The sequence below is a fragment of the Sapajus apella genome, unplaced genomic scaffold (assembly GCF_009761245.1).
Source record: "Sapajus apella isolate SASKATOON/1434 unplaced genomic scaffold, GSC_monkey_1.0 scaffold88, whole genome shotgun sequence".
In the NCBI taxonomy this organism is placed as follows: Eukaryota; Metazoa; Chordata; class Mammalia; order Primates; family Cebidae; genus Sapajus; species Sapajus apella.
This window is the reverse complement of record NW_022437028.1, coordinates 5,760,758-5,787,978: the sequence shown is the minus strand read 5'-3', so window position 1 is coordinate 5,787,978 and position 27,221 is coordinate 5,760,758. Positions and strand designations below refer to the sequence as shown.

The 27,221-nt window shown below is 49.4% G+C and overlaps 1 protein-coding gene across 5 annotated transcripts in view; it reads left to right on the top strand.

Moving 5' to 3' along the window:
- The window catches only part of HIP1 (huntingtin interacting protein 1), a 212,411-nt gene that overhangs the window by 142,754 nt on the left and 42,436 nt on the right, over positions 1-27,221 (top strand). For all 5 annotated transcript variants that reach the window (XM_032254993.1, XM_032254994.1, XM_032254997.1 and 2 more), the window contains exons 2-7: positions 1,626-1,689; positions 8,224-8,366; positions 8,624-8,680; positions 15,879-15,959; positions 19,664-19,740; positions 20,529-20,590. In XM_032254993.1, the coding sequence (XP_032110884.1) occupies positions 1,626-1,689; positions 8,224-8,366; positions 8,624-8,680; positions 15,879-15,959; positions 19,664-19,740; positions 20,529-20,590 (484 nt within the window). The remainder of the gene's footprint in view (positions 1-1,625; positions 1,690-8,223; positions 8,367-8,623; positions 8,681-15,878; positions 15,960-19,663; positions 19,741-20,528; positions 20,591-27,221) is intronic.

Below are 27,221 nucleotides of genomic sequence, written 5' to 3'. Positions count from 1 at the left end.
AAAGAAAGTAACTGAGCATGGTGGATACTCAGGAGGCTGAGGCAGGAGGATCGCTAGAGCCCAGGAGTTGGAGGCTGCGGTGAGCCATGATTATGCCACTGCACTCCAGCTTGGGGGAGATAACAAGATCCTGTCTCCAGAAAAAAAAGGGGGTTTTATACCCCATTTACAGAATTTTCCAGGAGATACATTTAAGTAGGAACAGCAAGATGTAGAGAAATCTGTATGTGACAATCTAATTTTTGTAACCTGTTCCGTGTGTAGGTATTTATGTGTATGTGTGGGTATATGTATGTGACACATAACAGGTTTTTAATATGGGTCAGGGATAGAATGACATCAAAACAGAAAAAGGAGAAAACCTGTACTTTAGAAAACAGCCAACATGGAATAATCACATTTCTGTGTTTGTACAAATGGTACTCCTATGTATACGTGCTTTGCAAAATTAAAAAGAGTTATGATTTAGCTGGGCGCAGTGGCTCACTCCTGTAATCCCAGCACTTTGGGAGGCAGAGGCAGGAGTATCGCTTGAGGTCAGGAGTTCGAGACCAGCCTGGTCAACATGGTGAAAACTGTCTGTACTAAAAATATGAAAATTACTTAGGCATGGTAGTGCACGCCTGTAATCCCAGCTACTCGAGAGGCTGAGGCAGGAGAGTCACTTTAACGCGGGAGGCAGGGGTTGCAGTGAGCTGTGATTGTACCATTGCACTCCAGCCTGGGTGACAGAGCAAGACTCTGTGTTAAAAAAAAAAAAAAAAAAAAGCCTGTAATCCCAGCACTTTGGGGTGGGCGGATCACCGGAGGTCAGGATTTCGAGACCAGCTGGCCAACTAACATGGTGAAACCCCGTCTCTACTAAATATACAAAAATTAGCCTGGCATGGTGTCATGCACTTGTAGTCTCAGCTACTTGGGAGGCTGAGGCAGGAGAATTGCTTGAACCCGGGAGGCAGAGGTTGCAGTGAGCTGAGATCATGCCACTGCACTGCAGCCTGGGCGGCAGAGCAAGACTTCTCAAAAAAAAAAAAAGAATAAAAGTTACTTTAAAAAGGATTGAGAGGGAATGTTTAATGTCCTTTGATGTCGTTAAGGAAGTACAAGGAATTTGCTTAGGAGTTGGAAAATGCCCAAGAGTGTGGGAAAACAAAGACTTAGTGGCCATGCCAGTGCTGGCCAGCTGGGGAAGGCTCTGTGTAAGGTTTAGAGGGGAGAGAGAGGCAGCTGGGGGGTCCTGGGCCACGGTGGTTCCCTTGTTGCTCCCTGATCTCTGCGCCTCTTCCTCCCGCTCCCGGGAGAACTAATGTTTCCCTGGGTGCTGAAAAGCATCTCTTTGTGCGGGCTTTAATTGCCATGTGTTGTGCCAAGGGAGTGAGTGGCAGGCAGGAGCAGCAGCTGGGCACAGCCAATGCCAGGCAGCAGTGCCCGCTCCCTCAGGACAGCCCGGCCAGCTGGCCCCCACCTCTGCCCCCAGCTGGGCGCCTGCAGAGGGACCGACCACCCGTGGGGCAGGGGTAGGATCCCTGGAGGAGGAGAAAGGGGCGGGCAACTGGGAGGGTCTCAGCCACTCTCAGAGGCTGATTCATCTCATCCTCCTTCCCCTCCCCCTTCTTGTTTTTCAGACTGTCAGCATCAATAAGGCCATTAATACGCAGGAAGTGGCTGTAAAGGAAAAACACGCCAGAAATATCCTTTTGGATGTTGCTTGGAAGACCGACCACGAGGGAGGTTAAATTGTGGGGACTGAGGTCAGGGCCAGGCTCCCTTGCTCAGCTCCAGGAAGAGGCAGCCCTGCGCAGGCCAGGCCCCTTCAGCTTCTGATGACAGCAGCTTCCCAGAGAGCACAGACCTCAGGGTGGCAGAGACCAAGGAGGCCGTGGAGCCCAGGCCTTTCAACTTGCCAAAGATCCTGCTCCTCTCCTTGAGGACTTAAGCATTCCTTGTTTTCTGTTTCCAAATGGGGTCTTGCTGTGTTGCCCAGGCTGGAGTGCAGTGGCTCAATCACAGCTCACGGCAGCCTCCAACTCCTGGGTTCATGCAGTCCTCCCTCCTCTGCAATCCCAAAGTGCTGGAATTACAGGGGAGAGCCGCTGCGCCTGGCCGACTCAAGCTTTGGAGAATGTCGAAGTCACTCGAAAGTCACTTTCCGGTGAGAGATCTCCTGAGGGTCAGGAGGGGTTTTCACCAGCTATCAAAGCCCTCCAGGTCCTCTCTTTGCCCACAGAGACAATCAATAATCATCTCCTTTTCTGAGCATGAAAGCAGAAAAAAAAGAAAGAAAGAAAGAAAAAGAGTATTTTTTTTTCTTTTTTGAGATAGTCTCACTCTGTTTCCCAGGCCGGAGGGGAGTGGCATGTTCTCAGCTCACTGCCACCTCCGCCTCCTGGATTCAAGTGATTCTTGTGCCTCAGCATCCTGAGTAGCTGGGATTACAGGCGTGTGCCACCACACCCTGCTAATTTTGTAATTTTAGTAGGGATAGGGTTTTGCCATGTTGGCCGGGCTGGTCTTGAACGCCTGACCTCAGCCTCCTAAAGTGCTGGGATTGCAGGCATGAGTCACCACGCCCAGCTGAAAAAAGAGAGTCTTAGCTTCAGTGGTTGGTTGACCTTAAACCGAGGCAGGGGCTCTACCTTCATGAACAGATTCAATCTATGCCAGAGGACAGAAGACAAGAGCCTTGAAGTGGATTAGGGAACCGGTGACTTGAAAGCCCTTTGGTAAACCCCACACACATAGGAGCAGCCTATGGCTTTGTAGAAAGGTGCAGGACCATACTGGCTGGTGAATCCCTAGGGCTCTGCCTTTGAGTGGCAGAATCCTGGAGCTGGAGAGCTTAATCCCCAAAGGCTGAAGGAGAGAGGCTGCCAGGGGGGTGGCTAAGCTTTTAACTCTCAGTGTGCTGGGCCAGAGCAAGGAGGAGTTCTGGGCAAGCGGAGTCCGGACTTTTTTTTTTTGGAGACAGTCTTGCTTTGTTGCCCAGGGTGGAATGCACTGGCTCCATCTCCACTCACTGCAATGTCTGCTTTCCAGGTTCAAGCAATTCTTCTGCCTCAGCCTCCTGAGTAGCTGGGATTACAGACACACCACCACGCCCAGCTAATTTTTGTATTTTTTAGTAGAGGCGGGGTTTCACCATGTTGGCCAGGATGGTCTTGATCTCTTGACCTCATGATCCGCCCGCCTCAGCCTCCCAAAGTGCTGGGATTACAGGTGTGAGTCACTGTGCCAGGCCTCTTTTGTTGTTGTTGTCGTTGTTGAGACAGAGTCTTGTTCTGTCGCACAGGCTGGAGTGCAGTGGCGTGATCTCACTACAGCCTCCGCCTCCCAGGCTCAAACGATCCACCTGCCTCAACCTCCCAAGTAGCTGGGACCACAGGTGTGTATCACTACCCCTGGCTAATTTTTTGTGTTTGTGGTAGAGACGGGGTTTCACCGTGTTGCTCAGGCTGTTCTCAAATGCCAGAGCTCAAGCCATCTTCCTGTCTTGACCTCCCAAAGCGCTGGAATTATATAGGCATGAGCCACCACACCCAGCCTCGGAGGCTGGACTTCTGTCTGCAATGGGAAGCTCCTCCTCACCTGGGCTCTTGGTGGCTGTGCTGCAGCGAGGCAGGCCAGAGCAGTGTGTCCCAAAGCCATCGGGACAGAGCAGCTTGTCCCAAACCCATGAAGGCGACCAACCCTCCAGGTTAGATAGCCAGAGAAGCCCAGCATTGCTTAGTGCGGCATGTGAACTGTTTGGTAGAGGGAAAGCAGCTCGCCGTTAGCAGGAAGATGCTTTGGCTGGATTTAGGATGGGGGCTGTGGAACCTCTCTAGGCTAACCCAGAAGTCTATCCCTACAGCAAGCCTAGCTGGCTCTTACTCTTTTTTTTTCCCCCAGAAAGACACAGGCCCCTTGCTTTCTTCTATCACATTTGGTACCCTTGCAATGATTCAAACCAAACCAAGAAAAAGCCTTTATTTTAAATGGCTCAGTTGATTTTCTCAGAGGAAATGACACAGCCTTGACCTACTAATAATTTGTGATCAGTCTGATATATGAGTGAGGGGCTAGGCGCAGTGGTTCACGCCTGTAATCCCAGCACTTTGGGAGGCCGAGGTGGGTGGGTCACAAGGTTGGGAGTTCAAGACCAGCCTGGCCAACATGGTGAAACCCCGTCTCTACTAAAAATACAAAAAATTAGCTGGGCGTGGTGGCGCATGCCTGTAATCCCAGCTACTCAGGAGGCTGAGGCAGGAGAATTGCTTGAACCCAGGAGGCAGAGGTTACAGTGAGCCAAGATCGTGTCACTGGACTCCAGCTTAAGCAATAGAGTGAGACTCCGTCTTAAATAAAACAAAAGATATGCGTAAGGGAGAGAGTTGTCATTGGGCAGCATGCTCTTCAGGACAAGACATGCGGGCAGGGAGGCCAGGCCTACAGCAGGAAGGTCAGGTCACACACTGCCAGGGAGGCTTCCTGGGAGGAGGGAAGGGATCCTACAAGGTCCTGGAACTCTCAGGCTCACTCTGGGACCTTGAGTGGGGCCTCCATGAGCCTTACATCACTTTCTGTTCAATCAAAGAGTTGGACAAAGAAGATTTCAGGCCGGGTGCGGTGGTTCATGCCTGTAATCCCAGCACTTTGAAAGGTGGAGGCAAGCAGATTACCTGAGGTCGGGAGTTCAAGACCAGCCTGGCCAACATGGTGAAACCCCATCCTACTAAAAATTCAAAAATTAGCTGGGCATGGTGGTGGGCACCTGTAATCCCAGCTACTTGGGAGGCTGAGGCAAGAGAATCACTTGAACCCAGGAGGCAGAAGTTGTGGTGAGCTGAGATCATGCCATTGCACTCCAGCCTGGACAACAAGAGCGAAATTCAGTCTCAAAAAAAATTTTTTTTTTGAAAGATTTAAGAATCCAGCTTTAGCATTCTATTAGTCCCTGATTCACAATTTCTAAATGGTGAATAAACGTTGAAAAATCAACTCCATACTGTGGAGTTTTAAACGCCTAGTTAAAGATATCCCTAAGATTTTTTTCTTTTTTTTTTTTTTTTTGAGGCAGGGTCACACACTGTCACCCAGGCTGAAGTGCAGTGGCACAATCAGTTGGAGGCTCACTGCAGCCTCTAACTCCTGGGCTCAAGTGATCCTCCCGTCTCAGCCTCCCAAGTAGCTGGGACTATAGGCACACACCATCATGCCTGGCTAATTTTTTACAGAGACAGGGTCTTGCTGTGGTCCAGACTGGTCTTGAACTCCCAGCTAGCTCAAGCAGTCCACCCACTGGGCCTTCCAAAGTGCTGGGATTACAGGCGTGAGCCACCACGCTCAGCCCCTTTGTGTATTATCGAGTCTTATGTCAGCTGCCTTAGATACAAACTAAATAAGCATTAGGAAGTCCGACTTCAGAAATGCTGCTTAGATGTTTATCACAGACGCCCAAATGCTGAACAGTGTGGCCCGCCACCTTGATACTCACTCCCAGAGGGCTGGGGACTGAGTCTTATTTTTCTTATTTTCTTTCTTTTTTCTCCTTGAATGCATTTTACAGTCTTTGACACATAACTGGGGCATACAAATGCTTATAATGTGAAAGAATGCCAGGAAGGTCCCCTTGCCCATTTGAAAGTCAGGGCGTCTCAGCCAGGTGCGGTGGTTTGCACCTGTAATCCCAGCACTTTGGGAGACCAAGGCAGGAGGATCAGATAAACCCAGGAGTTCAAGACCAAGGGCAACATAGCGAGATCCCTCTCTACAAAAAATAAAAAATTGGTTGAGTGTGGTGGTGCATGCCTATAGTCCCAGCTACTTGGGAGGCTGAGTAGGGAGGATCGCTTGAGCCCAGGAGTTGGAAGCTGCAATGAGCTATGATTTCACCACTGCACTCCAGGCTGGGCAACAGAAGGAGACTCTTAAAAAATAAATTAAGAAAAGTAATTTAAATTTAATAAAATAAAGCCAGGGTGCCTGGCTAGCTCTGTTTAGGAGGCTCCTTTCAGGAAAAGTAAGCCCTGTTTGCTGGGAGAAGTGAGTGTGGGAGGCTGGGGGCTGCCAGTCTCTCCTCACTGCTTCCTGCAGTCTGTAGGGGCTGCACTTTAGGTGGAACCAAAAATTATTTCAGAAATCACTCCTACACCAAGGCCAGGTGTGGTGGGTCACGCCTGTAATCCCAGAACTTTGGGAGGCCAAGCGGGGCAGATCTCTTGAGGCCAGGAGTTCGAGACCAGCTTGGGCAACATAGCAAAACCCCTTCTTTGCTAAAAATACAAAAATTAGCCAGGCATGGTGGCACATGCCTGTGATCCCAGCTATTGGGAGACTGAGGCACGAAAAACACTTGAACCTGGGAGGCGGAGGCTGCAGTGAGCGAAGATCGTGCCACTCTGCACTCTAGCCTGGGCAACCGAGCAAGACCCTGTCTCGAAAGAAAAGAAAAAGAAAGAAAGAAAAGAAAGAAACACTCTTACACCAAAAGCTGACTTTAGCTTCCAGACCCAAATATCTGTTCAAGCCCACCCCTCTCTAAATGAAAATGTCATCAAGGAAAGAAACTATGTGGTATCGTCCAGCTCACAACCAAAATAACGTGTGCTCTGGGTGAGTCATTTAGTTTCCTACCTGAGGCAAGTCTTTCTGCCCTAAGTGACACTGCCCTTGAGACCTGAGCCTTGCTGAGGGAAGCTTAAAGTTCCGGGCACAGAGTTGGCCTTACGGTTGATAGTGCCCAGTTACTGAATTGCGTGGAAATACACAATTACAAAAGACAAGGGAAATTCCTCGCTCCAAAAAGGGCTCACTAATGACAGAGATCTGGATGCTGAACTTAAAATCATGTGAGGCCAGATGGACATTTATTTATATAGAGATGGAGTCTTGCTCTGTTGCCCAGAGTGCAGTGGCACAATCTCAGCTCACTGCAACCTCTGCCTCCCAAGTTCAAGCAATTCTTCTGTCTCAGCCTCCTGAGTAGCTGGGATTACAGGTGCCCGCCACCACACCCAGCTAATTTTTTGTGTTTTTAGTAGAGACGGGGTCTTACCATGTTGGCTAGCCTGGTCTCAAACTCCTGACCTTAGGTGATCCACCTGCCTCGGCCTCCCAAAGTGCTGGGATTACAGGTGTGAGCCACCGCACCCAGCCGTTCAAGTATTGTTAAAAAGTTAGGGGTCATAAGGCCAGGCACAGTGGTTCATACCTGCAACCTCCGCACTTTGAGAGGCCAAAAGGGGAGGATTGCTTGAGGCCAGAAGCTTGAGACCAGCCTTGGCAACATAGCAAGCTCTCTACCAAAAATTTAACTTAGCCAGGCATAGTGGTGCATGCCTATAGCCTAAGCTACTTAGGAGGCTGAGGTGGGAGGATTGCCTGAACCGGGGAGTTTGAGGCTACAGTGAGCTGCGATCACACCACTGCACTCCAGCCTGGGCGACAGAGCAAGACCCCATCTCAACCACCACAACAAATAGCTGTCGTTATTCCCAAGGGACCCATCACCAACTCAGCATTCTCACAGAAAGGGCAACCCAATACTACCCTGGCCTACAGGGCATTTGTTCAAATTAGAAAAAGACACACCTCTCTCTCAAGATACTTCCATCTTGAGAAATTGTCTAATCAAGTGGATTTTATTAGAACAAGTATTGCCATCTGCCCTAAAACTCCCAGAACGAACGTACAGTTCTATGGTACTTAGATCTGAGTGGCACTCCCTCCAAGTCACTGCCAACCACAGCTGGCACAACTGCTTGGTCCCCTGCAGTGGCTGGGTGTGGGCATGATCCCCTGCAGTGGCTGGGTGCAGCCTCGGTCCCCTTCAGTGACTGGGTGTGGGTGTGATCCCCTGCAGTGGCTGGGTGTGGGTGTGATCCCCTGCAGTGGCTGGGTGCGGGTGTGATCCCCTGCAGTGGCTGGGTATGGTGTGATCCCCTGCAGTGACTGGGTGCAGGTGTGATCCCCTGCAGTGGCTGGGTATGGTGTGATCCCCTGCAGTGGCTGGGTATGGTGTGATCCCCTGCAGTGACTGGGTACAGGCGTGACCCCCTGCAGTGGCTGGGTGTGGGCGTGACCCCCTGCAGTGGCTGGGTACAGGCTTGACCCCCTGCAGTGGCTGGGTACAGGCTTGACCCCCTGCAGTGGCTAGGTGCGGGCTTGACCCCCTGCAGTGGCTGGGTACAGACTGGCTCCCAGGAGGCAGGGCCCATGTCGTTGTTTTCCATAACCCTCCCTCACCGTGCATACTGGGCACCCACCATGAGAAAGGGGCACAGACCTTTTGGTCTGTCGTCAACCGCCTGCCTCTGTCCAGCAACGCAGTGCTCTGCTGGAAGTTCTGCCATGTGTTCCACAAACTCCTCCGAGATGGACACCCGAACGTGAGTTCCTGGGACTGTACGGTGGCAGGGAGCCAGGGGCCCTTGTGGGGAAAGTGACCGCCTGGGCCACAGAGGCCGCTGTCCTCTCCCACACTGCCCCCTTCTCCTGGCCTTTGGGTTCCCATTAGAGGTGGCTGAGCTCTCTCCCATCAGCCTGTCCTCCCGCCCCAGCCTCACCTCCGCCTCTCTCCATTCTCCTTCACTTTGTCTCTCCTTCCTTCTCCGTTCTCTCACGGCCGGTGCCTTCCCCTCTGCAGGTCCTGAAGGACTCTCTGAGATACAGAAATGAGCTGAGTGACATGAGCAGGATGTGGGTGAGTTTGAAGATGAACCCAGGAGCTGTCTACTCCTCCTCTCCTTCCCCAGAGGCCGCAGAGCAAGGACTGGAGAATGAAATAACTTCATCTCCTTCAGCTTGTTGAGGATTTCTCCATGAGCATCAGGGAGGGACTAAGAATGCCCCCAAAGAGTACCATGATATCCATAGTCTTCAGGAAAGTTCCAGGGCCTGGGAACTTCTCCTGCCAATGGAAACTCATGTCACAAAGCTGTCCAGGCATTGGGATTCCTCAGCAATAGTTACACTGCCATGGTTCCTGCTTTTTTTTCCTTTCTTTCTTGTTTGGTAGAGACAGGGTCTTGCTATGCTGCCCAGGCTGGTCTTGAACTCTTGGCCTCAAGCAATCCTCCCACCTCAGCCTCCCAAAATGCTGGGATCACACACATGAGCCACAGTGCCCAGCCCACAGTTCCTGCTTCTCTTCTTCCACTGGTCCCTTTGGAGTCACAGTGCATTGAGAATTAGAATTAGCATACCCAATTCTTTTTTTTTGAGACAAAGTCTTGCTCTGTGACCCAGGCTGCAGTGCAGTGGCACGATCTTGGCTCACTGCAACCTTCACCTCCCGGGTTCAAGCAATTCTCCTGCCTCAGCTTCCTGAGCGGCTGGGATTACAGGTGTCTGCCACCATGCCCAGCTAATTTTTGTATTTTTAGTAAAGACAGGGTTTCACCATATTGGCCAGGATGGTCTCCATCTCCTGACCTCGTGGTCCACCCACCTCGGCCTTCCAAAGTGCTGGGATTACAGGCATAAGCCATCTCTCTCAACCAAGCATACCCAATTCTTTTTTTTTTTCTTCTTTTTTTTTTTTTACAAGACATGGCAGCAAGAAGCATACCCAATTCTTAATGCCAGAGATTTTTCTTTCCTGTTTAGGGATTCTCAGTGCTTTAGGATGAGGGAGGAGGTAGGTGGCCATATCACAGTCAAAGGAAACGAGCATTTCTATACACACACCCCAATCACCCCATATTCCGATGTCCATGGATGTGTATATAGAGAGGGATAATCTGCATTTTGAAGACTCTCCCTTGGCCAGGTGCAGTGGCTCATGCCTGTAATCCTAGCACTTTAGGAGGCTGAGGCAGGCGGATAACCTGAGGTCAGGAGTTTGAGACCAGCTCGGCCAACATAGTAAAACCCTGTCTCTACTAAAAATACGAAAATTAGCCAGGCATGGTGGTGTGTGCCTGTAATCCCAGCTACTCGAGAGGCAGGAGGATCACTTGAACCTGTGAGGCGGAGGTTGCAGTGAGCTGAGATTGGGCCACTGCACTTCAGCTTGGGCGACAGAACAAGACTCTATCTCAAAAAGAAAAAAAAAGTCTCCTTTGTTGACTCTGATATGTTCTTCTGCCTCTACCAGTTGAGAACTACTATTTAGCCTTTTTGCACAGTCTTACCTGTATCTGTCTGCACTTATAAAATGTTAGCAACTGTGTAGTCCTATCTACCTATCACAGGTGAGGAAACACAGGCCCAGAAAGGGAAGCAGCTTGTCCTAAAGTCACAATACTAGTACCAGAACAAAGTTGAGAGTTGTTCCCAGATTGCCCAACCATGTGCTAGAAAACTTTCCCTGTAACATGTAAAGCTTAGGTAATTTGCCTGGTATATATTTCTCCATCTTTTTACTTTAAGCATTCCTGTATTTTTATATTTTAGAAATAACATTTATAAATAACATTTGGTTGGATTTTGTGTGATTTTTTTTTTTCAGAATGATAGTCTTTGTCTTTTAACTGGTCATTTAGTCCATTTACATTTATTATGATACATGATATGTTTAGATTTCTCTTTCTCCCATTTTATTTTATGCTATTTGTCCTGTCTGCTCTGCTTCTATTTCTTTCATTCCTTGCCTTCTTTTGGATGAGCTGGGTGTTTTTTTCTCATTCTGTTTTTTTCCTCATTACTATTTGGTAGGTTAAAAAATCTACTTTTTTGTTTTTGGTATGTTCTCTAATAATTACAAAATGCTTGCTTGGTTTACCTAGGTCTGCCTTTCATATCTTTGTTTTCTGTATAACACAAATACTTTATAATATTTTAGTTCCATTCAGTCCCTCAATTTGTATGTTAGTATAACCATGTATTTTGGTTTTGGTTGTTTATCTTTAAACCCTGTAACTTATTGTTTTATTTTACTTGTTTTATTCAGTGTTATCCACAGATCTTCCATCTGAAAACACTTTCTTTCTGCCTGAATTATTTCTTTTAGAACTTCCATAATGACAGTCTACTGGTGGCTAACACTGTGTTTGCTTGTTTGCGAATGTCATTTTTATTATTATTATTATGTTTATTTATTTATTTTTGGAGACAGAGTCTCGCTCTGTTGCCTAGGCTCTGGCACAATCTCAGCTCACTGCAACCTCTGCCAGCTACTCGAAGGCTGAGGCAGGAGAATCACTTGAACCTGGGAGACGGAGGTTATAATCCCCAAGTAGCTGGGATTACAGGCGCCCACCATCATGACTGGCTAATTTTTGTATTTTTAGTAGTGAATAGGGTTTCGCCATGTTGGCCAGGCTGGTCTTGAACTCCTTACTTCAGGTGATCTGCCCGCCTTGGCCTCACAAAGTGCTGGGATTATAGGCATGAGCCACTGCACCCAACTGAGAATGTCATTATTTCAACCTCACTTATAGGAGGTATTTTCTCTGGGTTTAGGTTTTTGGGTGACAGTTATTTTCCCTTAGCACATAGAGGATATTATTCAAGATATCTTTCCGCTGACTTCTGCCTTTGATTATTTTCATGGAGTCAGGTGTGAGATACTATTGCTCCTTTGAAGCTGATATGTGTTTTCTATCTGGGGATTTTAAGATCTTAGAATGTGTCTAGGAATGAATTTATTTTGGATTCTTTGGATGGTGGTTTAGTGTCTTTTATTCGTTGTGAAAATGTCTCATTGTCACTTGAGACAGTGCCGGCGTTCCATTCTATCTTTTCCTTCTCAGATCTTTTTTTTTTTTTTTTTTGTTATGGAGTCTTACTTTGTTGCTCAGTTTCACTGCCACCTCTACCTCCCGGGTTCAAGCGATTCTCCTGCCTCAGCCTCCCAAGTAGCTGGGACTATAGGCATGCACCACCACACCCAGCTAATTTTTGTATTTTTAGTAGAGACGGGGTTTCGCCATGTTGGCCAGCCTGGTCTCGAACTCCTGACCTCAAGCGATCTTCCCTCCTCAGCCTTGGCACACTGTCCAAAGTGCTGGGATTGCAGTTGTCAGCCAATGCACCCAGCCACTTCTCAGGTTTTGGCTAGACATGAGTCAGATTTTCTCATCCTACCCCTCGTGTCTCTAAACGACTCTTTCAGTTTTTTCTACCTATTTGTCTTTGCTGTATTCTGGACACTTTTTATCATCACTAACCTTCAGTTTGCCTCCTCTCCAGTTGGGTGTAATGTGTTATTAAACTTCTCCATAAGATTTTCAATTTCATTTAGTAGTTTTCTTTTCTTTTCTTTTTTTTTTTTTTTTTTTTTTTTTTTTGTTTGTGTGTGTGAGACGGAGTTTCACTCTTGTTGCCCAGGCCGGAGTGCAATAATGGTGTGATCTCGGCTCACTGCAACCTCCGCCTCCCAGGTTCAAGCGATTCACTGCCTCAGCCTTCCAAGCAGCTGGGATTACAGGCATGCACCACCACACCCAGCTAGTTTTGTATGTTTCGTAGAGATGGGGTTTCACCATGTTGGGCAGACTGGTTTCAAACTCCTAACCTCAGGTGATCCACCCACCTTGGCCTCTCAAAGTGCTGGGATTACAGGCATGAGCCACCACACTCAGCCCAATTAGTACAGTTTTCATTTCCTGAAGTTCTTTTTTTTTCAAATCTGCTTGTTTTTTGCAGGGGGTTGTTGTTATTGTTTGAGACAGGGTCTCACTCTGTCACCCCAGCGGGAGTGCAGTGGCACGATCATGGCTTACTGCAGCCTCAACCTCCCACGCTCAGGTGATCTTGCCACCTGGTATGGACCAGCTAATTTTTGTAGATGTAGGCTTTTGCCATGTTGCCCAGGGTGGTCTCAAACTCCTGAGCTTAAGCGATCTTCCCAGCCTCGCAAAGCACTGGGATTACAGGCAGGAGGAGCCACTGTGCCCAGCCCTGATTCTCCTCCTTTATAATTTATGATGCCCCATGTATATTTTTGAAACAGTCTCTTATTTCTTTAGATATATGATACATAGTTATTTTGAATTTATTTTGTAATCCCATTATCTAAAGTCCTTAGAGATCTGTTTCTGTCCTCCATCACTTTTGGTACATTTTGCCCATGTTGTGTAGTTTCCTTTGTGTTCAGCAATTTTCTACTGTAAGCTGCTCATCTTCCTTGGAATTTTGTCTGTGGGAATTCTTTGAAGTGTGTAATGAAGGCAGGTTCATCCAGAGAGAATTGGCATTTGCTACCATTGCGATCAGGCAAAAATAAATTCTTAGCTCTAGATTTTGTGAATTTACGGCCGATTTTCCTCCCCTTGATCACAGCAGTGATTTGAGGCTGTAGAATTCTTCATAGTCCTTAGGACGGACTTTCTCAGTGCAGTAATACAAGCATTTGTCATTTTGTTATTTACCTTTACTTCTCCTATACCAAGAGGGCAGTCTTTTGTGTGTGTGGTGGTGGTGGTGGTGTTTTGAGACAAATTTATTGCTCTGTCACCAAGGCTGGAGGTACGGTGACGTGATCACAGCTCACTGCAGCCTCAGCCTCGTGGGCTCAAGCGATCCTCCGACTTCAGCTTCCTGAGTAGCTGGGACCACAGGTGCCACACCAGCACACCTGGCTAATTTTTAAATTTTTTGTAGAGATGAGGTTTTGCCATGTTGGCCAGGCTGTTCTCAAACTCCTGAGCTCAAGCAATCCCCTGTCCTCAGCCTCCCAAAGTGCTGGGATTACAGGCATGAGCCACCAAGCCTGGCTTGACAGGTCCCCATCCCATGTGTAATAGTGCAGATGCTGGGCCGGGCGCAGTGGCTCAAGCCTGTAATCCCAGCACTTCAGGAGGCCGAGGCGGGTGGATCACGAGGTCAAGAGATCGAGACCATCCTGGTCAACATGGTGAAACCCCGTCTCTACTAAAAATACAAAACATTAGCTGGGCATGGTGGTGCATGCCTGTAATCCCAGCGACTCAGGAGGCTGAGGCAGGAGAATTGCCTGAACCCAGGAGGCGGAGGTTGCGGTGAGCCGAGATCGCGCCATTGCACTCCAGCCTGGGTAACAAGAGCGAAACTCCGTCTCAAAAAAAAAAAAAAAAAAAAAAAATAGTGCAGATGCTATCAGTCTATTGAATCCATCTGGAGGAGATGTTCCCTCCACTCCTTAGATACACGGAAGAAAACAGCCCACTGTGATTTTGCCAAGGGTGGGAGACTCAACATTTTTTGTTGTTGTCGTTGAGATGGAGTCTCACTCTGTCACCCAGGCTGGAGTGCCGTGTCACAATCTCGGCTCACTGCAACCTCTGCCTCCCAGGTTCAAGTGATTTTCCTGCCTCAGCCTCTGAAGTAGCTGGGACTACAGGCGTGTGCCACCACACCCAGCCAATTTTTGTATTTTTTGTAGAAACGGAGTTTCACAGTGTTGGCCAGGCTGGTCTCAAACTCCTGACCTCAAGTGATCCGTCCACCTCAGCCTTCCAAAGTGCTGGGATAACAGGTGTGAGCCACCACACCTGACTAAACTCAACATTCCTCAGTAGGCAGCTTTGTCCGGAATTTATCAAAAGAAGTCCTTATGTTTGTACACAAGATTGTGCTGTAAGGAACGTTCATTGAAATAGTTTATGATAGCAGAACCTTCAAGTGTTTTGAATTGGCTTCAGCTCATTTGAATTTATTGAGTCAGTCCAATAAATTACAATAATACTGGTCAGTCACTAAAAATAATGAAAGAAAGTTTAAGAACTTGAATAAAATAGCAGCATATAGACAAGAAAAACAGATTGATTGTATTTTACATTTAAGAATAAAGGTAGGGTCGGGTGCAGTGGCTCATACCTATAATCCCAGCACTTTGGGAGGCTGAGGCAGGTGGATCACGAGATCAGGAGTTCGAGACTGCCTGATCAACATGGTGAAAGCCTGTATTTACTAAAAATACAAAAATTAACCCTGTGTGGTGGCACAGGCCTCTAATCCCACCTACTTAGGAGGCTTAGGGAGGAGAACCGCTTGAACCCGGGAGGTGGAGGTTGCAGTGAGCCGAGATAGCAGCGTTGCATTCCAGCCTGGGCAACAAAGCAAGACTCTGTGTCAAAAAATTAGTTAATTAATCAATTAATTAATGAAAGGTAAATGGCCAGGCGAGGTGGCTCATGCCTGTAATCCCAGCACTTTCGGAGGCTGAGGCGGTTGGGTGGATCACCTGAGGTCACGAGTTGAAGACTAGTTTGGCCAACCCCATCTCTACTAAAAAATACAAAAATGAGCTGGGCGGGGTGACGCACACCTGTAGTGTAATCCATGCCCTTTGGGAGGCCAAGGTGGGCAGATCACTCAAGGCCAGGAGTTTGAGACCAGCCTGGGCAACATGATGAAACCACATCTCTACTAAAAATACAAAAATTGAGCAGGCATGCTGGCACATGCCTGTAATCTCAGCTACTCAGGAGGCTGAGGCAGGAGAATCACTGGAACCCAGGAGGCAGAGGCTGCAGTGAGCCAAGATTGTGCCACTGCACTCTAGCCTGGGCAACAGAGCTAGACCCCATCTCTAAATAAATAAAATAAAGGGGAGAAGAAAAAGAAGACAGATTCTTTACCAAAGAATTTGTGGCAGCCGGGCACGGTGGCTCACGCCTGTAATCCCAGCACTTTGGGAGGCCGAGGCAGGTGGATCACGAGGTCAGGAGTTCGAGACCAGCTTGACCAACATGGTGAAACCCCGTCTCTACTAAAAATACAAAAATTAGCTGGGCATGGTGGCGCGTGCCTGTAATCCCAGCTACTCAGGAGGCTGAGGCAGGAGAATTGCCTGAACCCGGGAGGCGGAGGTTGCAGTGAGCTGAGATTGTGCCACTGCACTGCAGCCTGGGCAACAGAGCGAGACTCCATTTCAAAAAAAAAAAAAAAAAAAAAAAAAAAAAAATCTGTGGCTATAGATCTCTCAATTCTCGTGTTCTTACTGTTGACTCTTCTTCCTCTCCTCTTCCTGAAAGGGCCACCTGAGTGAGGGGTATGGCCAGCTGTGCAGCATCTACCTGAAACTGCTGAGAACGAAGATGGAGTACCACACCAAAGTGAGTCTCTGCGGACAATTCTACCGTCCCCGTCGCCTCGCCTGCTCCATAGCCCTCAGCACCTCCCTGGGCTCAGTTCTCAGATCTTTCGGGTAATAGACTGCCGGGTTTCTGGGGCAGTGTGCAAATCATGTCCCCCAGCTGTGCGAGAGGAAAGCTGTCGCCAGGCCCCTGGGGTGCGATGAGGGCTGGGATTTTGGCCTGTGTCTTCTGCACTCTCTGTTCCCCATTTTGCAACTGGAAAGAGCAACCAGCTGGGCGCAGTGGCTCACACCTGTAATCCTAGCACTTTGGGAGGCCACAGGTGGGCGAATCGCCTGAGGTCAGGTGTTCGAGACCAGCCTGGCCAACATGGCAAAACCCTGTCTCTACAAAAAATACAAAAATCAGCTAGGCATGGTGGTGCATGCCTGTAATCCCAGCTACTCCGGAGGCTGAGGCGTGAGAATGGCTGGAACCCAGGAGGCGGAGGTTGCAGTGAGCCGAGATGGCTCCACTGCGCTCCAGCCTGAGCTACAGAGCAAGACTCTGTCTCAAAAAAAGAAAAGTATTAAAGGAGAAGTGGAAGGAGGAAGAGCCTACAGTAGGATTTTAGGTGGAAAAGGAGAGAAGGGAGGGAGTGGAGAAAGCAAGGCTGGGAAGAAGGTTAGGGAGGAAGGGGGGCGGGATGGGAGCCGGGGCGGCAGCGCTGCAGGGGTGATAGAGATCGGAGGGCCCCTTTCCTTGTTTACAGGCAGAGGGCAGGGTTCAGTGGCATCAGAAGCAGCCAGTGCCAATGGCCAGGCCCTTAGCTTTTAATCACGTGGAAGGGCAGAAGGGAATGGTCACGTGGGCTTCAAGAATTAGGGTGGAAGGAGGATGCAGCTGGCTTTGCTTCCAAAGGCTCTGGAGCTCATGGCTCTCTTGTTTTTCCTGGTTTTAGAAAACAGGGAAAATGGGGAAGCTGGTGTTGTCTAAGTGTGGAGGAGCAAAGGACTTTTCGAGTTTTTAGCAATTAGCCATACAAGAGCGGGGAAGCAGGCTGGGTGCAGTGGCTCACACCTGCAATCCCAGCACTTGGGGAGGCCGAGGCTTGAGGTGAGACCAACTTGGGCAACATAGCGAGACCCCTTCTCTTAAAAAACAATTTTTTTTTCAATTAGGCTGGGGGTGGTGGCTCACGCCTATAATCTCAGCACTTTGGGAGGCTTAGGCGGGTGGATTACCTGAAGTCAGGAGTTCAAGACCAACCTGGGCAACATGGTGAAACCTGTCTCTACTAAAAATACTAAAAAATTAGCCGGGCGTGGTGGTGGGCACCTGTTAATCCCAGTTACTCAGGAGACTGAGAGGCAGTAGAATCGCTTAAACCCAGGAGGCTGAGGTTGCAGTGAGCTGAAATCATGCCATTGCACTCCAGCCTGGGCGACAGAGTGAGACTCCATCTTGAAAACAACAACAAGAAAAACTCCCGCACACATTAAAGAAAAATTTATTCTCTGGCCAGGAGTGGTGGCTCATGCCTATAATCCCAGCACTTTGGGAGGCCGAGGCAAGCGGATCATCTGAGGTCAGGAGTTCAAAACCAGCCTGGCCAAAGTGGCAAAATGCCATCTCTACTAAAAATAAAAAAATAAAAATTAGCCCGGCATGGTGGTGTACGCCTGTAGTCCCAGCTACTTAGGAGGCTAAGGTGGAGGATCTCTTGAGCCTGGGAATTGGAGGCTGCAGTGAGCGATGATCACGCCATTGTACTCCAGTGTGGGCAACAGTGAGGCTGTGTCTCTAAAAAATAGAACAAGAGAGAAGCAGGAGAGAGTTGCTTCCCCCTCCTCTGCCATGTAAGCGATGTAACCAGGATGAAGCCCCTCCTCCAGGGATGAAATCTGTCAGCACCTTGACCTTGGGCTCCCCAGCCACCAGAACTATGAGACACTGTCTGTAGTTTAAGCCACCCAGTGTGTGGTACCTTGTTATAGCTGCCCGAGCTGACAGAGGGATGTTCAGGCCAGAGAGCGTAAATGCACAGTGACACCAGCTGTGAGTCCTTTTCCAGGGACCGTTGGCAGCTGGCCCTAGGTGCAGAGCCAATGACAAGGACCCAGGCTCAGCAGGTCCTCGAAGCACTGTGGTGGAAAGGCAGGCGAGGGGGGTGGGGAGTGGAGCCAGGCCACCAGTCACGATGTCCAGACTGAGCCAAGAAGCAAATGCAGGCAGAGAGATGGGGAGGAGAGGGAGCAGGAGGGGACTGGCCATGTCTGAGACAGAGGGTGGATTTGAGGGCGGAAGAGGACTGTAAGGGCAGAGGCCTGGGTGATGCAGCCAGAGAGGGAGACGCTGGAGTGGAGGGTTCTAGTCAGGGATGTTTTAGATGATGGCAGAGTCCAAAGAGAGTGCACGTAGCTTGGGGTGGAGTCGAGGTGAAAGTACTGAAATTGAGGAGGTCAGAGGTTGTAATCTCAGGGTGCATGACTTGGGGCAAAGGAAAACTGTGTCCCGGGTGCCAGAGACTTGGGTGAATGCCAGGTAGGGACCAGGAGATGCCTATCTTCCTTGACGAGGAGCTATAAAGGGGGAATGATCAAATCAAATAAACCTACAGGCAAGAGCCATGGTGATGTGGAGTGGAGAAACATCGGCAGCTGGGCACAATGGTGACTGATGCCTGTAATCCTAGCACTTTGGGCAGCTGAGGTGGGAGGATCACTTGAGGCCAGGAGTTCGAGACCGGTCTGAGCAACACAGCAACACCCCATCTCATTTTATTTAATTTGTTTAGATTTATTTATTTACAATCCCAGCACTTTGGGAGGCTGAGGCCAGTGGATCACTTGAGCTTAGGAGTTTGAGACCAGCCTGGGCAACACGGTGAAACCCCATCTCTACTAAAAATACACAGATTCACCAGGCCTGATGGCACCATGGTGGTGCATGCCTGTAATCCCAGTTACTTGGAAGGCTGAGGCAGGAGAATTGCTTGAACCCAGAGGCAGAGGTTGCAGTGAGCCGAGATTGCACCTGGGCAACAGAGCAAGACTCTGTCTCAAAAACTTTAAAAAATTAAAGATTTATTTATTTATTTTGAGACAGAGTCTCGCTCTGTTGCCCAAGCTAGAGTGCAGTGGCGCGATCTTGGCTTACTGCAACCTCTGCCCCCTGGGTTCAAGAGATTCTTGTGTCTCAGCCTCCTGAGAAGCTGGAATTACAGGCGTGCACCATCCGGCTTCGCTAATTTTTGTATTTTTAGTAGAGATGGGGTTTCACCATGTTGGCCAGGCTGGTCTCCAACTCCTGACCTCAAGTGATCTGCCCAGCTTGGCCTCCAAAGGGCTGGGATTACAGGCGGGAGCCACCGCGCCTGGCCTAGAACCTAAGGTATTCACTTGCACAAGTAGAAGCCCCACGATGGAATGGCCACCCATCTCTGTGGCCTTTTCCCTTTGCCACAGGGACAAACACACAAATGACAGGATCGTGCTATAGATACTGAGCAATGATTGATGACACCAGCTAGTTTTTCTTTTTTCCTTGTTTTGAGGTAGAGTCTCACTCTGTAGCCAGGCTGGAATACAGCGGCCTTGACCTGTAGCCTTAAACTCCTGGGCTCAAGCCATCCTCCCACCCGGGCCTCCCAAGTAGCTGGGACCGCAGGTGTGTGCCACCATGGCTGGCTGAAAGAGAGTTCTTCACGTGCCCCATCCTGACTCCCTCTGCCTCCTTTCCAGAATCCCAGGTTCCCAGGCAACCTGCAGATGAGTGACCGCCAGCTGGATGAGGCTGGAGAAAGTGACGTGAACAACTTGTAAGTGGCACCTGCCCTGAGCCCAGGGAGGGAGAAAGCTTTTGCGGATGCTGTCACTTCTCATATGGGTCATCGAGGGCCTGATGGGAGGGGCCTTGGCTGGGGTGGGCACCAAAGCCACCAGGTGACTGGGCCTTAGGGCCACTTATTTATTGCTGGTGCCTCATCCAGAACCCCTGCCTGGCTGTTTCACACCCCAAAGCTTTCCTGTCTGCCTCACTTTCAGCCCTCCAACTCCAACACTGGTACCTATCCTCTCCCTCTGTCACTGTCACTTTTTTTTTTCTTTTTGAGAGGGAGTCTCACTCTGTTACCTAGGCTGGCATGCAGTGGCACAATCTCGGCTGCCTGCAGCCTTCACCTCCCGGGTTCACTTTCCAGGGATTCTCCTGCCTCAGCCTCCCGAGTAGCTGGGACTACAGGTGCCTGCCACCACGCCCAGGTAATTTTTATATTTTTAGTAGAGATGGGGTTTCACCATGTTGGCCAGGCTGATCTCGAGCTCCTGACCTCAGGTGATCCGCCCACCTCAGCCTCCCAAAGTTCTGGGATTACAGTTGTGAGCCACCGCACCTGACTTGTCAATGTTACTGTTGACACTTCACCAGCCTGCATTTGCAAATGGCTATAGTATCCATGGGGCTTAGACTTGGAGCTGGAGTTGTGTGTGTTTGCGCACGCACGTGAGCATTGGGGACCGGAGGCAGCAGTGTAGAGCGTCCGGGAGGGGACGGTAACAGACCGGCCTCAGGCTGTGGAGTGTAAGCTCTCTTTCCTCTTGTGTCCAGTTTCCAGTTAACAGTGGAGATGTTTGACTACCTGGAGTGTGAACTCAACCTCTTCCAAACGGGTGAGTCCCTTCCCTCCCGTCTAACCCAGATTCTCATGGCAACCGCCCAACTCCCAGTCCTCCTCTCCCTGCAAGGTGTGAGGCACAAGGGGTAGGAAAATGGAGACATTGATACCCCATCTCTGGGCTTTCCATTCCTCTACAGGGAGGGACTGAAGCTCTTTGGTATTTTTTTAAAATTATATTTTAAGTTCCGGGATACACGTGTAGAATGTGCAGGTTTATTACATAGGTATACATGTACCGTGGTGGTTTGCTGCACCCATCAACCCATCATCTACATTAGGTATTTCTCCTAATGCAATCCCTCCCTTAGCCCCCCACCCCCCAACAGGCCCCAGTGTGTGATGTTCCCCTCCCTGTGTCCATGTGTTCTCATTGTTCAGTAACTACTTATGAGTGAGAGCATGCAGTGTTTGGTTTTCTGTTCCTGTGATCGTTTGCTGAGAATGATGGTTTTCAGTTTCATATATGTCCTTGCAAAGGACATTAACTCATCCTTTTTTATGGCTGCATAGTATTCCATGGTGTATATGTGCCACATTTTCTTTATCCAGTCTATCATTGATGGGCATTTGGGTTGGTTCCAGGTCTTTGCTATTGTGAACAGTACTGAAATAAACATACATGTCCATGTGTCTTTATAATAGAAAGGTCTCTGCTGGGCACAGTGGCTCACGCCTGTCATCCCAGCACTTTGGGAGGCTGAAAAGGGTGGATCACTTGAGGTCAGAAGTTCAAGACCAGCCTGGCCAACAAGGTGAAACCTCATCTCTACTAAAAATTCAAAAATTAGCTGGGCATGGTGGGACATGCCTGTAATCCCAATTACTTGGGAGGCTGAGGCAGGAGAATTGCTTGAACCCAGGAAGTGGAGGTTGGAATGAGCCAAGATTGCACCATTGCACTCCAGCCTAGGCAACACAGCAAGACTCCATCTCAAAAAAAAAAGAGAGAGAGTGAGAGAGAGAGACAAGATCTTGCTCTGTCGCCCAGGCTGGGCGTGTTATGGCTCACTGCAGCCTCCAGCAAGTGATCCTCTCACCTCAGCCTTCCAAGCAGCTGGGACTACAGGCACACACTACCACATCTGGCTGATTTTTTAATATTGTTTGAAGAGATGGGGATCTCACTGTATTGCCCAGGCTGGTCTTGAACTCTCGCCCTCAAGGTATCTTCCTGACTCAGCCTCCCAAAGTCCTGGGATGACAGGCCTGAGCTACCCCATTTGGTTGCCTAGGTATTTTCAAAGCGGGTGGTTTCATGTTTGAGCAGAAAGATCGCACGCTGCCCTTCCCTGCTGGCCTCCCTCCTGAAGCACAGGCCTCCAAAATCCCAAAGACAGGGTTTACCTCTTTGCCAACCCCTGGGCCGTGGCCATGGCCCTGCACAACCCTTGGTCTGGTCCTGTCTGCCACTCAGAGCTGGGCTGGCTCACGGGCCCCATTTCTGCTGAGGAGGAAGGGCTCGTGTCTGTTCTTGAGTTGGCAGCCATGGGAACAAGCTCGTCAGGACTGGTTGTCACCCAAGTCCACATGAGAAGCGCACAGAGTCCTGTTCCATGAGCAGGGGGAGTTGGCCACACTTCCAGGCTCCCGTCTGCCAAGACTGTGGTGCCTGCAGACCCCTAACACTTCCCTGACAAGCCTCAGCTGGTCCCTTTCTCTCCAGCGTGTCTCCTCCCCACACCTCCCAGCAGGCTCCCCTCCCTTCGCTGGGGAACATAAGCCCAGTGTTCTGAGACTCAGTACGTTCCGCGACAAGCATCCAACTGAAAGAGGATGTTCCGCGTTGCAGGTCTCCATGTGCACGCTTGGCGGTCTCATGCACAAGCCTGGCAGGCTTCTCTGCATGTGGACACACAGGGCTCACTCCTGGGGCTTGGACTCTCTTGCCCCGAATTTCAGCTTCCTTCAGCATGTTCATCTGTGCAGATACGCCTGCTACTGGCTTCTTTTCCAGAATATTCTGTTTTGTGTCATGCTATGGCTGGGACAGGGCGACAAATTCCATAATGTATTGACCAGTTTTCAGCACAGGATGTGGTCAGAAAAACACCAGAAATAGGCCGGGCGCAGTGGCTCACGCCTGTAATCCCAGCACTTTGGGAGGCCGAGGTGGACGGATCACCTGAGGTCAGGAGCTGGAGACCAGCCTGGCCTAACATAACCCCATCTCTACTGAGAATACAAAAATTAGCCAGGCATGGTGGCGCATGCCTGTAATCCCAGCTACTTTGGAGTCTGAGGCAGGAGAATCACTTGAACCTGGGAGGCAGAGATTGTAGTCAGCCAAGATCACGCCACTGCACTCCAGCCTGGGTGACGAGCAAGATGCTGTCTCAAAAAAAAAAAAAAAAAAAAGAAAAGAAAAGAAAGAAAGAAAGACAAACACCAGAAACAGTTGGAAACTGCGGTTTGTGGGAGAAAGGGATGCTCAGCTGACTAGGAAGCCATTTGAGCAGGGCTCAATAGCTTCAGTACAAAAGCCAGTGGAGAAATAAAAATAAAACACAGAATCCAGTCTGTGCCCTAAGCTACTCCCAGTCTGATTGAAAGAAGTGATGTAGGTGCATTTGTTTATTTATTTTTTAATGCATTGGGGCCAGACGAGGTGACTCATGCCTGTAATCCCAGCACGTTGGGAGGCCGAGGCAGGTGGATCATGATGAGGTCAAGAGTTCGAGACCAGCTTAGCCAACATGGTGAAACTCGTCTCTACTGAAAATACAAAAATTAGCCAGGTGTGGTGGCGTGTACCTGTAATCCCAGCTACTCAGGTGCCTGAGACAAAAGAATTGCTTGAACCCGGGAGGCAGAAGTTGCAGTGAGTGGAGGCTGCGGTGATCAGACATGGCACCACTGCACTCTAGCCTGGGCAGCAGAGCAAGACTCCATCTTGAAAAAAAAAAAAGCATTGGAAATGTTTGCATAAAAGTATATGAACAAGTATACATTGTTGTGGCTAACTTTTCATCGCTTGGATTTGAGTGGGAACAACAGAGGTGGATAATTCAGAATTCATTTGCATTTAGCTTTCATTTATTTTTTGTTTGTTTCTTTTGAGACAGTCTGGCTTTGTCACCCAAGCTGGAATGCAGTGGTGCAATCTCAGCTCACTGCAACCTCTGCTTCTGGGGCTCAAGCCATCCTCCCACCTCAGCCTCCCAAGTAGCTGGGACTGCAGTGCGTACCACCGTGCCCAGCTAATTTTTTTGTACTTTTTGTAGAGACGGGGCTTCACTATGTTGCCGGGCTGGTCTCAAATTTCTGAGCTCAAGCGATCTGCCTGCCTTGTCCTCCCAAAGTGCTGGGATTCCAGGCATAAGCCACCGCACCCAGCCTGCATTTAGCTTTGGAATGTGCTAGGTCTGAATGCAGGCATGAGTGAGATGCTTGGAATTGTCATTCTCCGGGAAAGTGCAGCCTAGGAGTTGCAGTTCAGCTGCTCCAAGCTGTCTCCCCATGGCCCTTGCCTCTCCTTGGAGCTGGCTGGCTGCGTGCCACTGCTGCTGTGGCGTTCAGGGAAGAGCATGTCAAATGTTTCAACCTTTGGGTGGTCCTTCCAGCTCCTGACAGACAATGGACCATGAATAAGTGGAGATGGCAATGAGGCTCAGGAGAACTTGATTAGCTGGGCACGGCCAATATGGTGAAACCTCATCTTTAAAAAAAAAAAAAAAGAGTACTTGATTAGCTGAGAGAATGAGTGAGGAGAGCAGGTGGTGAGCCCAGCCATCTTTTTTGTGCCGCATCTCATGCGTGTTCTTTCTGGCTTTTTGTGTTTTGTTTTCGTTTTTGTTTTTTGAGATGGAATTTTACTCCATCACCCAAGCTGGAGGGCAGTGGCACCATCTCAGCTCACTGCAACCTCCGCCTCCCAGGTTCAAGCAATTCTCCTGCCTCAGTCTCCCAAGTAGCTGGGATTATAGGCACATGCCACCACGCCCGGCTATGTTTTGTATTTTTAGTAGAGATGGGGTTTCACCATGTTAGCCAGGCTGATCTCGAACGCCTGGCCTCAAGTGATCTGCCTGCCATGGCCTCCCATGAGCTACCGTGCCCAGCCTGCTCTGGTTTTATATGCATCGTTCGCTGATATTACCACGAGATGCTGAGCTCTTCCTTAAAACGAGGAACCATGACCTACTCATCTTTCCATTCTCTCTGTTCTAGCCCAGTGCCTGGTGAATAGCAGGCACTCAGCAATAAAAGAACACTTGCTTTTTGAAAAACAGCAGGTGGCCAAGTGGGGTGTGGCTCATGCCTATAAACCCAGCACTTTAGGAGGCTAAGGTGAGAAGAGTGCTTGAATCCAGGAGTTAAATACAGGTAGCTCTGCTCCAAAACCCTAAGTAATTCACCTTAGAGATTCCCAGTTTCACTGTTTAATGAACCGTTTCCCCATGTCATCACTGCTGTTTTTCTTTTCTCTCTCTCTTTTTTTGAGATGGGGTGTTGCTCTGTCGCCCAGGCTAGAGTACTGTGGTATGGCACAATCAGAGCTCACTGCAGCCTTGACCTCTCAGGCTTAAGTGAACCTCTCTTGCCTCAGCCTCCTGAGTAGCTGGGACCATGGGTGTACGCCACCACATCCGGCTAAGTTTTAAATTTTTTTGTAGAGATAGGGTCTTGCTATGCTACTAGGCTGGTCTCGAATTCCTGAGCTCAAGTGATCCTTCCACCTCAGCCTCCCAAAGTGCTGGGATTATAAGCATGAGTCACCATGCCCAGCCTCCTGTGTTTTAAGAAGCACCCCTGATGTGCACTGTCTAACAGGGTACTCACTAGCCCCATGTGATCATTGAACTTGATTACAGTTAAATAACATTTAAAAGTCAGGTCCTTGGCTGCACTAGGCATATTTCAGGCATATTTCAAGTAGCCACATATGGCTAACATATTAGAAAGTTTGTGTGACCATTTTCATAATTATAGGATTCTATTGGATAGCACTATTGCGGGTGATTCTGATGCGGGCTAAAATTTGGCAACCACTGAGCTTGAACATACAGTTTTCAACCCTGGATCCAGATTAGAATCTACCTGGTGGCTTTTTTTTTTCATTTTTTTTCTGAAACACAGCCTCGTTCTGTTGCCCAGGCTGGAGTGCAGCGGTGCAATCTCAGCTCACTGCAACCTCTGCCTCCTGGCTTCAAGCAATTCAAGCCTCATCCTCCTGAGTAGCTGGGACTAGAGGTGCCTGCCACCACACCCAGCCAATTTTTGTATTTTTAGTAGAGACGTGGTTTTGCCATGTTGGCCAGGCTGGCCTGGAAGTCTTGACCTCGAACAGTCTGCCCACCTCAGCCTCCCAAACTGCTGGGATTACAGGCATGAGCCACAGCGCCTGGCCTCACAGGGGACGGCAGAGGGAGGCTTTTGAAACACAGGGATTTTACAACATACCACAGACCAACTGAAATGGGAGCGGAGGCTGGGCGCGGTGGCTTACACCTATAATCCCAGCACTTTGGGAGGCCGAGATGGGTGGATCATAAGGTCAAGAGATGGAGACCATCCTGGTCAACAAGGTGAAACCCATCTCTACTAAAAATACAAAAATTAGCTGGCTGTGGTGGCGCGTGCCTGTAGTCCCAGCTACTGAGGAGGCTGAGGCAGGAGAATTATCTGAACCCAGGGGGCGGAGGTTGCGGTGAGCTGAGATCGCGCCACTGCACTCCAGCCTGGGTGACAAGAGCGAAACTCCGTCTCAAAAAAAAAAAAAAGAAAAGGGGGGCGGGGGGCGATTCTGGGTGTTGCAGGAAGACACTAGTTTTTCAGTCTCCTCAATCTCAAAGCCAAAGTCCAAAACCTCCGCACGATCCCATGCACTTTTCCCAGCATTCTTATTGAAGTCTTATGAGACCCTTACACTTACAGCTGCGTGTGCGCTACAGAAGAGCTTCTGGGGACACAGAGGGGCTGAGTACCTTGTCCACGGTGACACCGCTTTAGATGTTCCTGGGGACCGAAGGGCATTCCTGGAAGGCTTTGGGAATCGAGGGCAGGCAGGGAGAGGGAACAGCCTGTGGTTCCTGCCAGTTGGAGCCTGAGGAAGCCGGTAGACTTGGGGATGGCTGCCTTGCAGTGACAGCTGCTTTTAATTTGTGTCAAGAAGAAAAGCTGCCTTTTAATTAGAACAGTTTGGGATTTTTTTTTTTTTTTTTCAGCCGCCAGACTAACCCAGTTACCAGGGATTAGTGCAGTCAGGGGAAACGGAACACACGCAGCCCTGGGCTTCCCTCTGGGCCAGCTCTGCTCACAGAGGGACCGCAGGGAGGGTCATTTCATTGCCCGCCACGTGCAGAGTCTGCAGAGGCAATGAGTGGCCAGTGCAAGAAGGAAAGTCAGCCCTGGCCAGTGGTGTGTGCCGAGTGTCTGCAGCCAGGCGGCCAGTTGCTTGGTCTAGGATGGAGGGTAGGGGGTTGGTGTGGAGGGAGTCCTAGAGTGAGAAATTGAGGGAGCAACTTCATCTCTGAAACTCAAGAGGGTAAAGGCAGGACTTCTACCTTTGTTGACAGGTGCCCTGAGTTTTAGCCTTGGATCCTGACATGCCTTCCTTCTTCCAAGCCCTTTTTCTTATTTTTCTTGGCTTTTTTTTTTTTTTTTTTTTTTTTTTTTTTTTTTTT